At 52.3% G+C, this 17,055-nt stretch overlaps 1 protein-coding gene across 3 annotated transcripts in view; it reads left to right on the forward strand.

The window, feature by feature from the left end:
• SAMD4B (sterile alpha motif domain containing 4B) overlaps positions 1-17,055 on the forward strand; it is a 37,067-nt gene that overhangs the window by 8,640 nt on the left and 11,372 nt on the right. For 2 of the 3 annotated variants that reach the window (XM_058675170.1, XM_058675168.1), the window contains 2 exons: positions 4,639-5,038; positions 13,081-13,230. In XM_058675170.1, the coding sequence (XP_058531153.1) occupies positions 4,843-5,038; positions 13,081-13,230 (346 nt within the window). In that variant the 5' untranslated portion in view covers positions 4,639-4,842. The remainder of the gene's footprint in view (positions 1-4,638; positions 5,039-13,080; positions 13,231-17,055) is intronic. The other variant, XM_058675169.1, reaches the window with a different exon arrangement.

The following is a 17,055-nucleotide window of genomic DNA, read 5'->3' on the forward strand; positions in this document are numbered from 1 at the left end:
ATGCCAGCGCTTGAAGGTAAAAGATTAGCTTATTGAGCCATGGTGCTGGCCCCAGCAATATAGTTTGTACCTGCAGCTGTCTTGGCAGGGCACGGTGAAATAATTTCACAGGCTTTATACAGGCCGCAGACTGGACATTCCCTACCACTGTGCTATACGCTTAAAAGGGAGCTTTACAAAGTTCATGAGAAAGTTGCAGTATTTTAATTTCAACTGTTTACAAACTCGCAGCTATTGGAGTCATCCCCTTCCTCCCATGGTGCATGTTGGCAAGAAGCTGGATCAGAAGCAGAAGGACTGAGACTTGAACCAGGGACGCCAGTGTGACATGTGGATAATGGGTGTTTTTTATTTGTTTGTTTTGTTTTTTAAGATTTATTTATTTATGTAATTATTATTGGAAAGTCAGATATGTAGAGAGGAGGAAAGACAGAGAGGAAGATCTTCTATCTGATGATTCACTCCCCAAGTGACTGCAACTTACTTAGCCAGAGCTAAGCTAATCTGAAACCAGGAGCCCAGAGCCTTTTCCTGGTCTCCCACACAGGTGCAGGTCCCAAAGTTTTGGGCTGTCGTCAACTAGCAGGGAGCTGGATGGGAAGTTGGGACCACCAGGACACAAACTGGTGCCCATATGGAATTCTAGCACTGGCATGACAAGGACTTCAGCCACTAGGCTGCTGCACCAGGCCTGGCATTGGGTGTTTGAAGCAGTGTCTTAACCATTGGGCTGAACTCTTGAAGTGGAAAAGGATTAGTGATTTGAGGGGCCAGCATTGGGGTGGACTGTGTTAAGCTACGGACTGTGAAGCCAGTATCTCCTGCTGGAGTGCTGGTTTGAGTCTTCCCTCCACTTCTGTCCCAGCCCTGGGAACAAAGTAGATGGTGGCCCAGGTTCTTGGGTCCCTGCTGTCTACATGAGGGCTGCCCCTTGCTTTGGCCTGGCTGAGCCCTTCTGTTGTGGGCATTGGGAAGTAAAGTCCTCACCTTGCACCTACCGGGATCCCATATGGTCGCTGGTTCTAATCCTGGCAGCCCTGCTTCCCATCCAGCTCCCTGCTTGCGGCCTGGGAAAGCAGTGGAGGACGGCCCAAAGCCTTGGGACCATGTACCTGCATAGGAAACGCAGAAGCTTCTGACTCCTGACTTCAGATCAGCTCAGCTCTGGCCGTTTTGGCCACTTGGGGAGTGGATCATCGGACAATAGATCTTCCTCTCTTTCTCTCCTCTCTGTATATCTGCCTTTCCAATAAAAAAAAAAAAAAAAATTAAGTTGGAAGCAATGAAATTTTAAAATTAATTTAGCAAAAATTTTAGTGCTGATTCTGCTGAGGGATATCCCCATAGCTCCATTTCTTCTGGATCCTTCTGCTAAGTGCTCCTGCAGCCTCTCCCCAACTCACTTGGCCTGTGAGGTAAACTGGCATGCTCTGTCTGAGCTAGGCCACTTGCTTCACCTCCATGTTTTAGAGAAGGAAAATAGACTGACTTCAAATCAGAATGAATCAATGGCGAGAACAGAACTAGAGCTGAACGTTTCTTGACTTTCAGCATTTCCCGTATCACCTGTTAACCTTCTACCCTGGTGTAAAAGAACAAATCTAATTTCCCTCCTGTGTGCCACCTCTTCAGACATTCATGGCTAGTTATCTCCTTCCCTTTGAGTCTTCTCTTTGGGGGGTGATTTTTTCAGTGCCTTCAAGTTTCTCATCCCTTCTCATCCTGTAAGCTGTTCCTCCTATCATCTCCACGGCTGTAGAAATCCCAAGTGTGGCTTCCACATCGTCTTCTTGCCTAGCTCCCCATTCATGCAACAGATGCATATTGGTGTTTCTTCCTAGCACTGTTTTAGTACTATGTAGTTCCTGCTTGGGGAACTTACCGGAAGAACAATATCTTGGGGCTGGCATAGTGGCTTAGCAAGCTAGTTCTTTGTAGAGCCAGCATCCCATGTAGATGCTAGTTCGAGTCCTGGCTGCTCCACTTCCCATCCAGCTTCCTGCTTGAGGCTTGGGAAAGCAGTGGAGGATGGCCCAAGGACCTGGCCCCTGAAATTACGTGGGAGATCCAGAGGAAACTGCTGGCTCCTGGCTTCGGATCAGCCCAGCTCTAGCTGTTGCGGCTATTTGGAGGGTGAACCAGCAGACGGAAGATCTTTGTCTTTGTTTCTTCGTAATTCTGACTTTCAAGTAAAATAAATAAATTTTTAAAAGAAAAAAAGATGTTTGAAGATTCCAGGTTGTGTAAAGGAAATGAAGTAGCATCAGTTGTGTGAGTAAGGGTGAGAGTGTTAGATGGGGTGGGTTAGATTTGTTCTTTTTAAGGCAATGAATGACAGCCCCTGGGGAAAGAGGTCTTCTTTGGACAAGAGATTAGTGTAAGATGAAGTTGGAAAGACCTTAGGGGTCCTTGCAGGGGCCTCTAGGCCAGACAGCGTTAGGGTTAGTGCAAGTGGAAGTCATTTTTGGATTTTAAGCCATCTAGACATCTGATTTCCCCTTTAAAAAGATTACTGAGAGCTTGTTTACCTTGGAGCAAGGCTTCCTCTTCCCTTACACCTTTTCCTAAAATTTCCTGGGATTGGCAGCGGGGCCAGTTTGCTCTACTTGGCGTCCCGCAGGGGTCCAGTGAGGTGAGTCCTAGTTACTGGCAGTTCCAGGAGGTGGGAGGAGCTCCCTGAGACCTGAGTCAGCCGGGGTCAGGAGGTCTTTGTGTAGAGGTCTCAGGCCAAGGAGCTTCAGTCCTTGGGCAGCCAGATGGGGATGGAACCAAGGGTACCAGTTGCAGGAGGGGCAGACAGGAAATAAGTGGAAACCTGCAGTTTGAGTCACTTAGAAAAAGACTTCAGGAGAGAGCCAAGAAACCAGTGAGCTGAAGAATAAGCCTGTTGTTTGTCTGGTGGAAACCACCTCGTTGTGGTTCATGCCTCAAGCAGAATTTGGACACTTACTTGCTTGGCTGTTCTGGTCTCTTCCTCTCAGGTGACATCCATCTGGCTCCCTGGAGTCTAGATGACAGGCTGGTGACTCTGGAAACCCAGAGACCATCCCAAGCCAGAGGTTTTGGTTCTGGAGCAGCCCTCGGGGGGATGAAGAAGACAACTGGGAGAGAAGGATCTAAGGCTGGGATTCTCTCAATCTGTTGAGGATCTTTTCTTTCCTTTTTAATAAGTTTTACTTTAGCAGAGAAAGACCTTTCATTCCCTGGTTCCCCAGATCCATGCAACAACAGCCCAGGCCAGGAGCCTGGAACTTAATTTGTGTCTCCCACATGTAGGACAGGGACCCAAGTACTTGAACCACCATCACAACCTCCCAGGGATTACGTTAGCAGGAAGATGGAGCAGAAGTGGAAAAGCCAAGACAAAACCAAGGCATGACAGTAGAGGCTGCAGGTGTTTAAGCAGCAACTTAACTGCTGCACCAAATAGCCATCCCTTATTGTTGATCTGAAATAACGTGTCCATTCCAGTGCCTCAGGGTTCACAGATAGCTAGCCAGTTGCTGATCAGATGGCTGTTCACATATCCCAGATCTGTGCTCACGTCACCCCTCTACCATTCACTTCCAGCCTAGTATTGTGGGCCTTAAAAAGTCAGCAAGTAAGGGCCTCATGTGGTAGCCTAGTAGCTAAAGTCCTCGTTTTGCATGCACCAGGATTCCACATGGGCACCGGTTCTAATCCTGGCAACCCCACTTCCCATCCAGCTCCCTGCTTGCGGCCTGGGAAAGCAGTTCAAGGACAGCCCAGAGCCTTGGGAACCTGCACCCGTGTGAGAGACCTGGAGGAGGCTTTGGGCTCCTGGCTTCAGATCAGCCTAGCTGCAGCTGTTGTGGCCACTTGGGGAGTGAATCATCAGACAGAAGATCTTCCTGTCTCTCCTCCTCTGTATATCTGACATTCCAATAAAAGTAAATAAATCTTAAAAAAAAATAGTTCAGCAGATGAACAGTCATTCTGTCCAACTTGCAGAGGTGGCCAGAGACCAGCAGGTTCAGGGGGTATGCCCATGGCCCTGTGCTGAGTCGTGTCATCAAGGTCAGAGCTCCGTTACTCTGGGTCTTTTCCCATAGTGCTCAACCTTTCTTAGTTTCCATTTCTGAAAAATATTTTCTGACTTTGTTGGCTTTTTTTTTTTTTTTTTTTTTAAATTTGCTTGCAGACAAGAGTGGGAGAGAGAAGGAGAAATGAACTGTGTGCTAGTTCACTCCCCAGTGCCTGCAGTATCTATGGTTGGGCCAGGCTGAAGAGGAGCCGGGAACTCCCATCCACCTGAGCCAGCATCCACTGCCTTCCCAGGCACGTGAGCGAGGAGATGGATCCAAAGTGGAGCATCCGGGTCTCTGCTGTGGATGTTGGTGTCGCAAGAGGAGGTTTATGCCACTGCATCCCAGTGCCAGCTGCCTACTTGCTGCTCAGGTTCCATTCCCTTTGTCCCTGCAAACAGCCAGCTGTGAGGAGTAGCATCTGCCTGGTAGTCCCTCAGGTGTCCTTCACGCTGGCTTCACCTTTCTCCCAGAAGTTTAGCAGAGTAAATCCCCTGAGAGAGGAAGTCCTGCAGACTCCATGGCACCGCTGGCCGGCACTCACTGGGCTTCGCCCATTCGTGCTCTCTGACCCTTCTGTTTCCCTTTCCAGGAGTCTGGAGGGACGTGGCTGGATCAAGACCCCCAATGTGAACACGCTCGCTCCTCCCCTCACCGCCCTCTGCTACCACGCCAGGGAACATCCTCGAGCCCTGGCCCCCAGGGGAGAGGGAGCAGGAGCCCAGAGCCGAGACCATGTGACGGCGCTGGCCCTTGCCACCGCCGTCCCCCCAACCCTGGCCCCAGGCCCGGCACCATGATGTTCCGAGACCAGGTGGGCATCCTCGCTGGCTGGTTCAAAGGCTGGAATGAGTGTGAGCAGACAGTAGCCCTGCTGTCTCTTCTGAAGCGGGTCACCCGTACCCAGGCTCGCTTCCTGCAGCTCTGCCTGGAGCACTCATTGGCGGAATGCAGTGACCTCCACCTGCTGGAGTCGGAAGCCAACAGTGCTGGTGAGTCCTCACCCCCGGTGATGGGAGCCTGTCCAGCGGAGGGGGCAGGCTGAGGAGGCTGACCCCATGGCGAGGCTGAGAAATGGGACTTGCAAGCTTGATGGGGGGAAGAGGGGAACATCAGAATTCTTCCAAAATTGACAAGTCAGCCTACAATAGTGTTCAGTCCCAAAGTGAGGTTGCACTTGAGGCTTGAACAGGAGAGTTTTGGTTTCAGCTAGCGTTTTTGATGGGACTTCTATAATCATAGGGAGGTACTCTTGTGTCTTGTGAGCTCCGCATAGGGATAGGTGAGCCAGGATTCTCTAGAGCTTATCTAAGGCCATCAAGGCCTCCATGGGCCTGGCTGGACAGCTGTGGATTCCAGTGATGGGTGGGAAACAGAGAAACCAGTAGAAAGGAAGCTGAGCGGATACCTGAAAGCCCCGGGCAGGGGGCCAACAGGCTCCATGCAGGGTTTGTCTGAACTTGGCACCACGTCTCTTCCCACTTTTCTTCTCATCCTCACAGCTCACACTGAACCTTGACTGCAAGCACAGTACGGACTTTACTTACAGATGAACTTTGAAAACAGTGTTCTTCAATGGGCTTCAAGTCAGGCTGCTTAGGTTTAATCCCAGGTTTTCACTTAACCACATAACCAAGTAGTTTAACCTCGGTTCCCTCTTTGTAAGATCAAGATGTTGCTGATGTCTGCCGTATAGGGTGGGTGTGAGGTTGCAGTGCAGCCCTCAGGGCAGAACTTGGTGTGCGTGGATACCCGATATCCGCCCGTCATGTCTGTTGTGCCTCATCTATTTCTCCATGGGCCTCGCCAGGTGCTGCTGGCCTCCGTGCTGGCGATGAAGGCTGGGACAAACTGGTGGGAGCCCAGAGCCCCAGGCATTGGTGACAGTGAGCCTTTGGTTTGTTTTTTTGTTTTTTTCATTCCCCAGTGCCCGTCCAGGATGCCAGCATTGCAGGCAGTGCTTTGCCCGCTATGCCGCAACGCTGGCCCCTGTTGAACTTCTGTGTGTGAATCAAAGAAACCTGGCTGTGAGCTGCTTGGACAGGAGTCACATGGCCTGGTGCCCAGACCCACATGGCAGGCGGGGAGGGCAAACCCAGAGGCAGCAGTTCAGGGCTCAACACTGTTCCCCTGCTGTCCCCCCGCCAAGAAGGGCTCCCCTCTTCTCTAGCCCCAAGGGCAGGGAGCTCTGAGTGGTGTGGCTTTCCGTTATAAGTCAGTCTGTCTGGGTCATGATTCCTACACTGTCGTCCTCCTGGCTGAGTAGCCTCCGATGGTGGTTTTGGCTGTGCAGCAGCGTCCCCAGCAGTGTGTATTGCTGTTACAGAGCACCGTTAGGTTCTGCTTTTTGTCTTTTCTTTTTTTTTAAGATTTATTCATTTTATTACAGCCAGATATACACAGAGGAGGAGAGACAGAGAGGAAGATCTTCCGTCTGATGATTTACTCCCCAAGTGACCCGCAACGGGCCGATGCGCGCCGATCCAAAGCCGGGAACCTGGAACCTCTTCCGGGTCTCCCACATGGGTGCAGTGTTCCAAGGCATTGGGCCGTCCTCGACTGCTTTCCCAGGCCACTAGCAGGGAGCTGGATGGGAAGTGGAGCTGCCAGGATTAGAACCGGTGCCCATATGGGATCTCGGTGCGTTCAATGCGAGGACTTTAGCCGCTAGGCCACGCCGCTGGGCCCTGCTTTTTGTCTTTTTAGGACTTGTAGTAAAATACAGAAAATGACAAGGAGGGGTGGCCCATGTTCCCAGTTTGTTATTGCCATGTATGAGTTCTGTGTGTGTGGAGGCACATCCCTGTTCTTCTTCCAGCTTTGTCAGTGTTTCAGGAGTTTGAGCACAAGCAGTTGAGCAGTGTACATCTTCCCTAGTTGGCTGGTTTCAGCTCACCATGGTGCTGTGAAGGCTGGCTGCCGGTCTGCACCTCTGTGTCTGTCTCATTGTTGTTCATGGCTGTGTCATAGAGAGCGGGTCACATTGTAGGGCCTTGCGGTATGCCAAGTGGTGCTCCACCTTTAGCATGAGTGTGACCCTTACAACAGTGCTTTAAGATCATTTATGCTGCTGTACCATTTTATAAATGAGGAGACTGAGGTTTGGAGAAGTTAAATGTCTTGCTCTGAATGGTCTGATTGATCAGAATTAGAATTCAAATTGGACTTTGGAGTCCTTGCTCATAGGCTCGACTATGTGTTTTTTGGTCTCGTCCCTGCAAACAGTGCTGGAGTGAGTTGAGTGGCCTCCCAGCACCTCTAGGATACAGTCCTAGAATTCTGTGGCCCTGCTAGTCAGGAGGTGTGTGCAGGTAAAAAAAAATCTGTTCACATTGCCTTGAAAGACACTGCCGATGCCCGCTCAGGCTACTGGGGGTCATGCCAACCCAAGGACAGGTGTGCAGCTAGCTGAGTGGCAAACATGTGAATCGAGGTTTGTTTTTTTCCCTACATTAGGACTGTATTTTATTTGAACATTATGTATTACTATACAGATCTGTTTTCAGAAATCGGTGGTATTCAGTTATCTGGAATATATGCTATTTAAAACCATTCTGAGTCATGATACAGTGAACATGTTCTGAGTAGGACTCAATGGTTTAGATTTTCTATGGAGATGGTTTTATTAAGTGATCTAGCTCAGTATAAGGTATAATTGTATGTTAGTCATCAGAATGGAACATTGATTACAAAACTAAATTTCTGTGATTTTTGGAGAACTGAATTTAAAGCCCAGTGTAAATAAGACCAAAACTCTGGTTAAAGATAACCAGTTGGTTATCTTTGTCTCATTTTTAATGAATCAGTCTTTTTCCACAACCCCATGTCAGAATGTGAGAACAGGAGCAAGCTGGTGGTTTAATGGGTAGAGAGGTAAGGAAGCTTAGGAAGGAAGGCAGGGCCTTGGTGTATTCCAGAATCAGCTGAAGCCTGCCAACACTGAGACACATCGCAACGTGAGGGAAAAGTGATCCGCAGTGACGCTGTAGGCCCTTGACCGCCTTCTTCCTAATACCCCAGAGGCCCCCCCTCGCAGTCCCACCCAGTCCTTCAAGGAAGGGCCTGCTCCCTGGGCCTGAGGGCCTGGCGGAGGGAGCTGTCACTCCTGTTCCTGGCACTGCTCCTTGCAGCATTGTCAGAATCATCCAAGGCGCAGCCAGTGGAACTTGAAATGCAGATGACTGCCACTGTCCCCAGCCAAGTCAGAATCCCAAGAAGCTGGGCCTGAGAGCCTCCCAGGCGGTGAGAGGCTGTGCCTTGCTGCATGATTCACTTGGCAGGCACATGACAAGGAGTCGGGCCACCCTGGAGCTCGGGATCCAGCTCTACCACTCCTAGTGGCTCTTGTGGCCTGGGTCAGTCCTGCCCCCTCCCATCTGCACAGCAGGGTACTTTCAGTAAACCTGGAACAATGTGCCAAAGAAGGCAAAACCACAGCTGCACGTGCCACTCTCTGGAAGCCTCGCCCTTCTCATGGGTCAGACTTCTTCCTGTGTGTTGGAGGGCTCTCAGAAATCTACCCCCCTCTGCCCAGTGAACATACTTACCCCACCAGAGAGCTGCCCACTAGAACCTGGGGCGCTCCCTCCCTTCTAGATCCCCCCAGACCGAAGCCCTGATCAGGGAGGCAGACTCCGTTCCTGTTTCCACCCTCCCAACCCTGCTGCCTCGCCCAGTTCTCCAGAGACACCCTGGGTTTGGATTTGGGTCAGAGTTGCCAACCTGCTTATCTCCTGAGGTGAGACGGAGGGTACAGAGGGGTTGACCTAGGCCAGGGTTTCCCAGCACTGGCTCTGAGCCACGATCCCTCAGGGACTTTCTAACAGTAATATGAGGCCTAAGGTCTAGGTGCTGTTCCCGGAGATTGAAAGATCTCCAGCTGACTCTTGGAGACACCCAGTGAGCACCTGTTCTCCTGGTCCTGATGCTGACTCTGAGGGCTTCCAGGCGGTGCTGAGGATGCCGTCACATGACCTGCTGTGTGGCTGCACTGTCTGGGCCGTGTCTTTGCTCACGAAGCTGAAAGGGTGGAGGGAAGTGCTGCAGCCCAGATGGCCCCGAGGCAGCAGCCTGGAACTGAAAAACACAGCAACCAGCCAGAGAAAACCCAACTCCAGGGGTCTTCAGCACAGGGCGTGAGGAGCCCCCTGTGCCCATCCTGGTCCCGCTCCCGGTGCTCTATTCCCTGCCTGTTGGGAGCTGGGCCAGGAAGCCTGGCTCTGTCTTTTCCACACTGCTGATTTGATGTTCCTGCGGACAGGAGTAGGGGCAGGACTCTGTCTCCCTCCCTGGTCCTGGCCTTTTCTTCCTGCCGCCTGTCCTCTGAGTCAGACCTGCATCTAGCAGAGTTGGGCTCCTCCTCCCCTGGCTGACTGATTCTGGGTGAGGAAACTGAGGTCAGGAGGGGGCCGAAGTGAGTGAGTCAGCAGAGTGCAGCCCTGATGCCTCCACCCTCCATGCTCAGGCTGTGCTGACACAGTTCATCCAAGAAAAATGTGAGCCCCCCGCTCCTCCCCCACATCTGGGAGCCAGGCTGAGGCAAGGAGGCCCAGCCCCTCTGACTGGTGCCTGAGGCTGCCCCGGTTGTGGCAACAGCCCAGCACATCACATAAAAAGGCTTTGCTCTTAAAGCAGCCGGTCGGCCCTGGCTCTGGCTCCTGTGCTTTCCTAGGACCTGGGTCATGACCTGCTTAGCTCTGACCCCTCCAACGAGCCCTGTTTCTGTGGTCACAGCAGCTAAGGAAGGCACTCGTCCTCCCCCAGCCTCGCCAGGTCTGCAGAGCCTGGGGTGCAGCCCACTGGTGTCACGGCATTCCCCCTCCGCCTACCCCCAGAATTTCATCACTGTTTGGTGTGCCGCTAGCTTCAGGGAACCGGAGATATGTCTGTGTTTAGTAAATAACTGCATAAAATTTCCCACTCCCGCTGAGACACTCCAGAAGGGGGCTCTGAATGTGCTTCCTGTCTTCCGTGAACTGCTCCCCTGGGCCTGGAACAGCACTAGCTCTAGGTCTTCATCCAAGAGAATGTGCCAGGCGCTTTACATAATTGTCCCGTTGCCTCTTTTTTTTTTTTTTTTTTTAAGATTTATTTATTTTATCACAAAGTCAGATATACACAGAGGAGGAGAGACAGAGAGGAAGATCTTCCGTCCGATGATTCACTCCCCAAGTGAGCCGCAACGGCCGATGCGCGCCGATCCAAAGCCGGGAACCTGGAACCTCTTCCGGGTCTCCCACGCGGGTTCAGTGTTCCAAGGCATTGGGCCGTCCTCGACTGCTTTCCCAGGCCACAAGCAGAGAGCTGGATGGGAAGTGGAGCTGCCAGGATTAGAACCGGTGCCCATATGAGATCCCAGGGCGTTCAAGGCAAGGACTTTAGCCACTAGGCCACGCCGCCGGGCCCGTCCCATTGCCTCTTTACAACAGCTCTGTGATGTAGGGGGCACTTTCACTACCCCCATAACAAGGGGGGAAAGAAAGGTTCAAAAGAAGTTACAATCCTGGTCCACTGTTAGATCAACCACGGTGGCCAAGGTAGAACAGGATTTTGAAACCAGGCAGGTTTGCTGTTGAACTTCAGCTCCTAATCACCCTCTGTTAGGGCCCGAGACTGGGGAGATTCCAGAGGAGGTAGGTTGGATTCACAGAGACCCTACTGCCTTCCAGGGAGCCACGCAGCTCAGTTGTGCAGGTGTGGGTTAGGCTCCTGCTGGGCCTGCACTCGGTGCAGGAAGCTGACTTTCCCTTTCCACCTGGCACCCGTCCTCAGCAGCCCCAGCTGGGCTCAGCCCTCAGCTGGGCTGAGGCTGTGCCCTTCCTTGGGCCACTTCCAGTTCCCATTGACGCTTCCCAGTCCCGGAGGTCCACCCTTTCCAGCACCATCGCACACACCACAGACACGTGAACACACACACTTCACCCGGAGTTCAGCCTCCAGTTGCCCAAAGCACTTTCCCCTTTCTCTTGGAAGTAGAACAAGGTCCTTTGTTGAGCCCAACCCTTGGGGCTGTTCTGTCATGTCCCCTGGCAGTACCAGAGAAGAGGCTGTGTCCCTTAGCCCTGGAGTCCTGGCAGTACTGTGGGGTGGGGGAGGGACTAGACAAGGCTTCTTTCTGTCCCAGATGCCTCTGGCTATCCTGCAAGGCCTCCACCACCGCTGAGAATGCCAGGGCAGGGCCGAAGAGGCAGGCTGCCTGCTTGGGGGAGGGGCAGTGCCCCTGGCTGAGTCCCTGCCAAGGGCTTCCTGAAGGCAGACTATGCCAGGAGCTTGGTACCGTCCTCTGCCTCAGGGCTCTCTGCAGCTTTGCGAGCCCTGTTTGAAACAGGAGGGAGCTTACTGCCTAGGCAGCTGTGTAACATAGAACATGGCTGGATACGAGACCTTGAGTTTCTGTCCCTAATACCCCTCTTGCTTTTTTTTTTTTTCTGTAAGATTTATTTTTATTGGAAAGGCAGATATAAACAGAGAGAAGGAGATACGGAGAGGATCTTCCATCTGATGGTTCACTCCCCAAGCGGCAGCAATGGCCAGAGCTGAGCCAGCCCAAAGCCAGGAGCCAGGAGCTTCTTCCAGGTCTCCCACACGGGTGCAGGATACAAGGCTCTGGGCCGTACTCGACAGCTTTCCAGGCCACAAGCAGGGAGCTGGATGGGAAGTGGAGCTGCTGGGATTAGAACTGGCGCCCATATGGGATCCTGCTGTGTTGAAGGTGAGGACTTTAACCACTATGCTATCGTGCCAGGCCCCTCTCTTGCTTTTTTATGGCTCATCAAGAACTGAACACTAGATGGGACTGCATTGTGGCACAGTGTGTTAAGCAGACACTTGTGATGCTGGCATCCCATATCATCATGCCATTTTGAATCCTGGCTGCTCTGCTTACATTCCCTGGTGATGCACCTGGGAAAGCAGCAGATGATGGCCCAGTGAGAAGCTGCACCCGTATGAGAGAGTCAGAGTTCTGGGCTCCTGGCTGATATGGCCCAGCAGCAAACCTTGGCTCATTTAGGGAGCGAACCAGTAGGTGGAAGGTCTTTCTCTGCCTCTCTCTAACTCTGTGCCGCCTGGGCAGGCTCTCCAGTGGGGGGGGGGGGAGTGCTTTCAGCTGCTCGGCTGGGAGTAGCCAGGACCCAAAGGACTCTCTGGGAAGCTGGCAAAGAAGCAGTGGGGAGATAGAAGGTTGTGGCTCCACTCTCCTCCTGGTTCTGAAAGCACACAGAACTGGGACTGGGCGTGCCCTGCCTCACGTACTAGTGCTGTCATCGGGGAAGTGACTTCACCACTCCAAGCCTGTGTCCTCCCCTGCAAGGTGGGAATGCCGGTGCCCAGGAGGCCGGGCAGCGCATGCATTACAGTCTGAGGGGACAGTGCCTGACCCACAGTCAGTGCTGTCTGACACTGCTGTCGGCAGCACTGGTCAGTGCCATGGCCATGGCTTGCAGACGGGTGGGTGGATGGATGGTTTGGTCTCTGGGGACTTGAACAAAGCTGCTCTGGGAAGCTGGGGGTGGGTGTTGGTGAGGCCCAGGCCAAGAACAATTTACATCACTGCAAGTTAAGAATTTGTGTGATTCATAGAGCTACATTTTTTTTTTCCATTGGAAAGTCAGATTTACAGAGAGGAGAGACAGAAAGATTTTCATCTGCTGGTTCACTTCATAAGTGGCCACAATGACCAGAGCTGAGCGAATCCGAAGGCAGGAGATGGGAGCTTCTTCCGGGTCTCCCGTGTGGGTACAGGGTCTCAAGGCTTTGGGCTGTACCCTACTCCTTTCCCAGGCCACAAGCAGGGAGCTGAATGGGAAGTGGAACAGCTGGGATACAAACCGGCACCCACATGGGATCCCGGAGCATGCTTAGCAAGGACTTTAGCCACTAGGCTATTGCGCCGGGCCTGTAAAGCTACAGTTTTAAGCAGAATTTCAATATACTGCACTTTTATTTCCCTCTTACTCCCCAACCCCACAGACATTTTATGTGAAAGGGAGAGAGAATAGCAGAGAAATCTTCCGTCTGCTGTTTTACTCCCCAGATACTCACCACAGCCAGGACTTGGAACCCTGTCTGGGTCCCCCCGGGGTGACAGGGACTCCAGTATCTGATGCAGCATCCCTTGCCTCCCAGAGAGCACACACATCGGCAGGAAGTGGATTGCAATTAGACTATCTGGGACTCAAACCAGGTACTGCAGGATGGGAAGTGGACATCCAGGTGGCAGGTGAAGCAATGAGCCAAACACCTGCTGCCAGAATGGAAAGTTTATGTGAATTCCAGGCAGCAGATTTTAAAAATGTTTTCCAATTAGAAGAAGAAATTTTTTATATATTTAAATTTATTTTTGATGTTGCTTACAAAGTTGACAAGAATGTATACCCATGTGTACATCTGATTAGAGTCGGGAGGGTTGAGATATTGGCGAAAGTGGATGATACAGTTGCTTCCTTTTCCCCCTCCCCCCCTTACTCTGTCTAGGGGCAGGGAAGGGCAGAAAGGGCTGTTCCCGGGGATGGGGAATGGCCACCGATGTCATCCTAGGATCCCCAATGTGGCGCATGTTCCAAGGGTACTGTTTACGTGGTTTCGACAGTTCTGAGATGCTGATTTCATCGCTACAAGATTGAGGAAATCCTTCCAAGATTCATTGGCTGCTCAGTCCACCCTAGAATCTCTGCTCAACCAAATGCTTGCTATGAAAGCTTGGCCGGGAGAATTGTCTGATTTGTTCTGCCCTCCATGGTGCTAGATATCCTCTGCAAGCCTCAGTGATCGACACGTCCCCCATGTGCATCTGGGCATGCTGTCCACTGCACAGGCTCCAGCAGCTAAGGAGGCCCAGTTCTGACACATGCACTCCATGGTCAGACCACAGATCGTGTGGTTTTCCCCAGGGCTGAAAGGTTTTGTTTTGTTCTTTTTTTAGAGAGTTTTTTTTTTTTTTTTTTTAAATTGGAAAGTCAGATTTACAGAGAGAAGAAGAGACACAGAAAGATCTTCCATCCACCGGTTCACTCTCCAAGTGGCTGCAGCAGCAGCTGGAGTTGAGCTGATCCGAAGCCAGGAGCCTCTTCCGGGTCTCCCAGGTGGCTGCAGGGTCCCAAGGCCTTGGGCCATCCTCCACTGCTTTTCCAGGCCACAAGCAGGGAAATGAAAGTGGAGCAGCCAGAATACGAACCAGCACTCATATGGTATCCTGGCATATGCAAAGCGAGATCAGCCACTAGGCTACTGCACCAGGCCTGCGGTTGGAGTTTTGAGTCCAGTGTTACAGTTGGGTGGGTCTCCAAAGAAACCTCGCCAGAGGTGACCCCAGACCTGACCCTGTGTGTACCAGCCAATGCAGGGTCCGGCTGTCTGTCACCCACTTCAGTTTACACATACTGGTAGTTGCTGTTCTGTCCCCAGCCCCATCTCGTACACAAACCAGTGAATGGTGTGGCCCAGCCCAACCCTACCCACCACACACACTGCCTCATGCACACCAACAGAAACTGCAGGCCTAGTTGGAGCTACCTACAATAAACCCTACCAGGTCTACCCCGAGCTCCAGTTTTGGCACATGCCAGTATATGCAGCCTACTGGTCCACTCTGTCCCGCATCTTATTTGGCTCTCATACATATCAATGGGTGCTGCAGCCTAACCCAGCCCCACGATCCAGCCCACGGTAATGCTGGTGGGTGCTACCACCTGTCCAGCCAGGCCCATCCCCAGCACTGGTTTTCATACTCACCAGTGGGAGTTGCAGTGTATTAGAGGGTTGCCCTCAATTTCCCTAGGCCCACTCCACACTCATGCCAAGGGATGCTACAGCCATGTTCAGCCCATTTCACCACCCCTATTCTGGCTGTCTCTATGGGAACCTCAGCCCAGCCAGGGCATCCCCTTAGTTTCCCGAACAGACTTGCTCTCAGCCAGAGAATGTACAAGTGCCAGTGGTTGCTCCAACGAAGCCCAGCATAGCTCATCCCCTGTCTTGGCCTTGGCCATCAGATACTGCAGCCTGGCCTGGCCTGACCTGCTCCCGGTCCCAACTCTCACTGATGGGTGCTGTGGCCTAATCCTGCCCAGGATTCCCCCATCCCTGGTAGTTATTCAGAATTATAAGCATGATAGTCCTGCATGCCATCCTGGCTCCTGCACATACCAGTGTGCTGTGGTTTGGCTCAGCCCTGCTTGGTCCGCCACCACCCCCACAGAGCCAGCCCACACCCTGCTGACCCACGGAGCAGCCTTGCCCGGGAACTATCACCCGCCAGGAGAGTTCCCCCACTAGACACACTCCCAGACCCAGATCTCATCCATTCCAGCAGCTGTTAGACCCTTACCTGGCCTATTCTGCCCCCGCAGAATTGGCCGTTATGAATGCTGGTGAATGCTGCAGCCCAGCCCACCCTATACCCAGTTCTTGCATATGCTAGCAGGTGCTGCACAGGTCACAGATTTCTAAGTGGGTGATTACGAGAAAAGATTACAGAAGGGACATTTTCTGGAGCCTGTGTTATGGCACAGTGGTTTAAATGTTTCTTTTGTGATGGTGGCATCCCATAGGATTGACAGTTTGAGTCCTACATCATCCACTTATCTGATTCCCTGCTGTGTGCCCGAAAAAGTAACGGAAAATGGCCTGAGTAGTTGGGTCCCTGCCACGCATGTGAGAGACCCCGATGGGATTCCAGGCTCCTGGCTTAAGCCAGGCCCAGCCCTGGCAGTTGTGATCATTTGGGAGCCAGCAGACAGATCTTTCTGCCTCTGTCCCTCTCTTATTGTAAGTCTATTTTCAAATTAAAAAAAATTTTTTGAAGGGGCATTTTCCAAGCGGCTGCAACTGCCAGAGCTGAGCCGATCCAAAGCCAGGAACCAGGACCCTCTTCTGAGTCTCCCATGGGGGTACAGGGTCCCAAGGCATTGGGCCTTCCTCGACTGCTTTCCAAGGCCACAAGTAGGAAGCTGGATGGGAAGTGAGGCCACTTGGATTAGAATCGGAGCCCAAATGGGATCTCAATGTTTTCAAGGCAAGGACTTTAGCTGCTAGGCTGCCATGCTGGGCCCTTCCCTATTTCTATGCCGGTGGGCAGGTACCTTGCCTGTCTTAGTGCAGTCATCAGCCCCAGGTTACAGAGGCAACCAGCAGGGCTCAGGGCTGGGCCCCCTTGGCTCTGGGTCACATGGCCAGCAGGTGGCGGAGCAGGCCCACAGTGACACCTCTGGCTGTTCTGTGTCATTACTCCCCATCTGTAGTCATAACTGCAGTTGGAGACTCCTTTGGCCTTGGTGGTTGTCTCTGGCCTCCTTTGCCCCACCTGCAACCCCGACTTTTCTGCTACTCTCACACTCTACCCACACGGAGTTTCGGGCTGATGGAGCAGTCAGGCTTGAAGCAGTTCCTGCCCAGGACCAGCCTGGGGCCTTGTTCTTGCAGAGCTCCCTTCTGAGTTGACACAGGGTAAGCCTGGCTCAGCTCCCCAGGACAGCCCCAGATCCTCAGACCCTCAGGGCCAGGAGATGGCTGTGGCGTGTGCTGGCAGGGCATGCTTGCTGGAGAAGAGGCACTGTAAGCAGTCTAAGGAAAGCCTTGAATCGGCCTGAGAGTGGAAACTCGGATACATGTATTATGTAGAGAGCCCTGGAAAAATGCGAGAACCCTGAGTTGTCTGCATTGTTTTGTGGGTGCTTTTTTTTTTTTAAGATTTATGTATTTTTATTGGAAAAGCAGGTTTACGGAGAGGAGAGACAGAGATCTTCCATCCACTGGTTAGCTCCCTAAACAGGTGCAGCAGCCGGAGCTGAGCTGATCCAAAGCTAAGAGCCAGAAGCTTCCTCTGGGTTTCCCCTGCAAGTGGAGGGTCCCAAGGTTTTGAGCTGTCCTCGACTGCTTTCCCAGGCCACAAGCAGGGAGCTGGATAGGAAGTGGAACAGCCGGGACACAAACTGGCCCCCATATGAGATCCCGGGCTTGGAGATGGAGATGAGCCAGTTGAACCATTGTGCCAGCCCCCTGCATTGAGTCT

Source organism: Ochotona princeps, chromosome 16, assembly GCF_030435755.1.
Source record: "Ochotona princeps isolate mOchPri1 chromosome 16, mOchPri1.hap1, whole genome shotgun sequence".
Taxonomy (NCBI): domain Eukaryota; kingdom Metazoa; phylum Chordata; class Mammalia; order Lagomorpha; family Ochotonidae; genus Ochotona; species Ochotona princeps.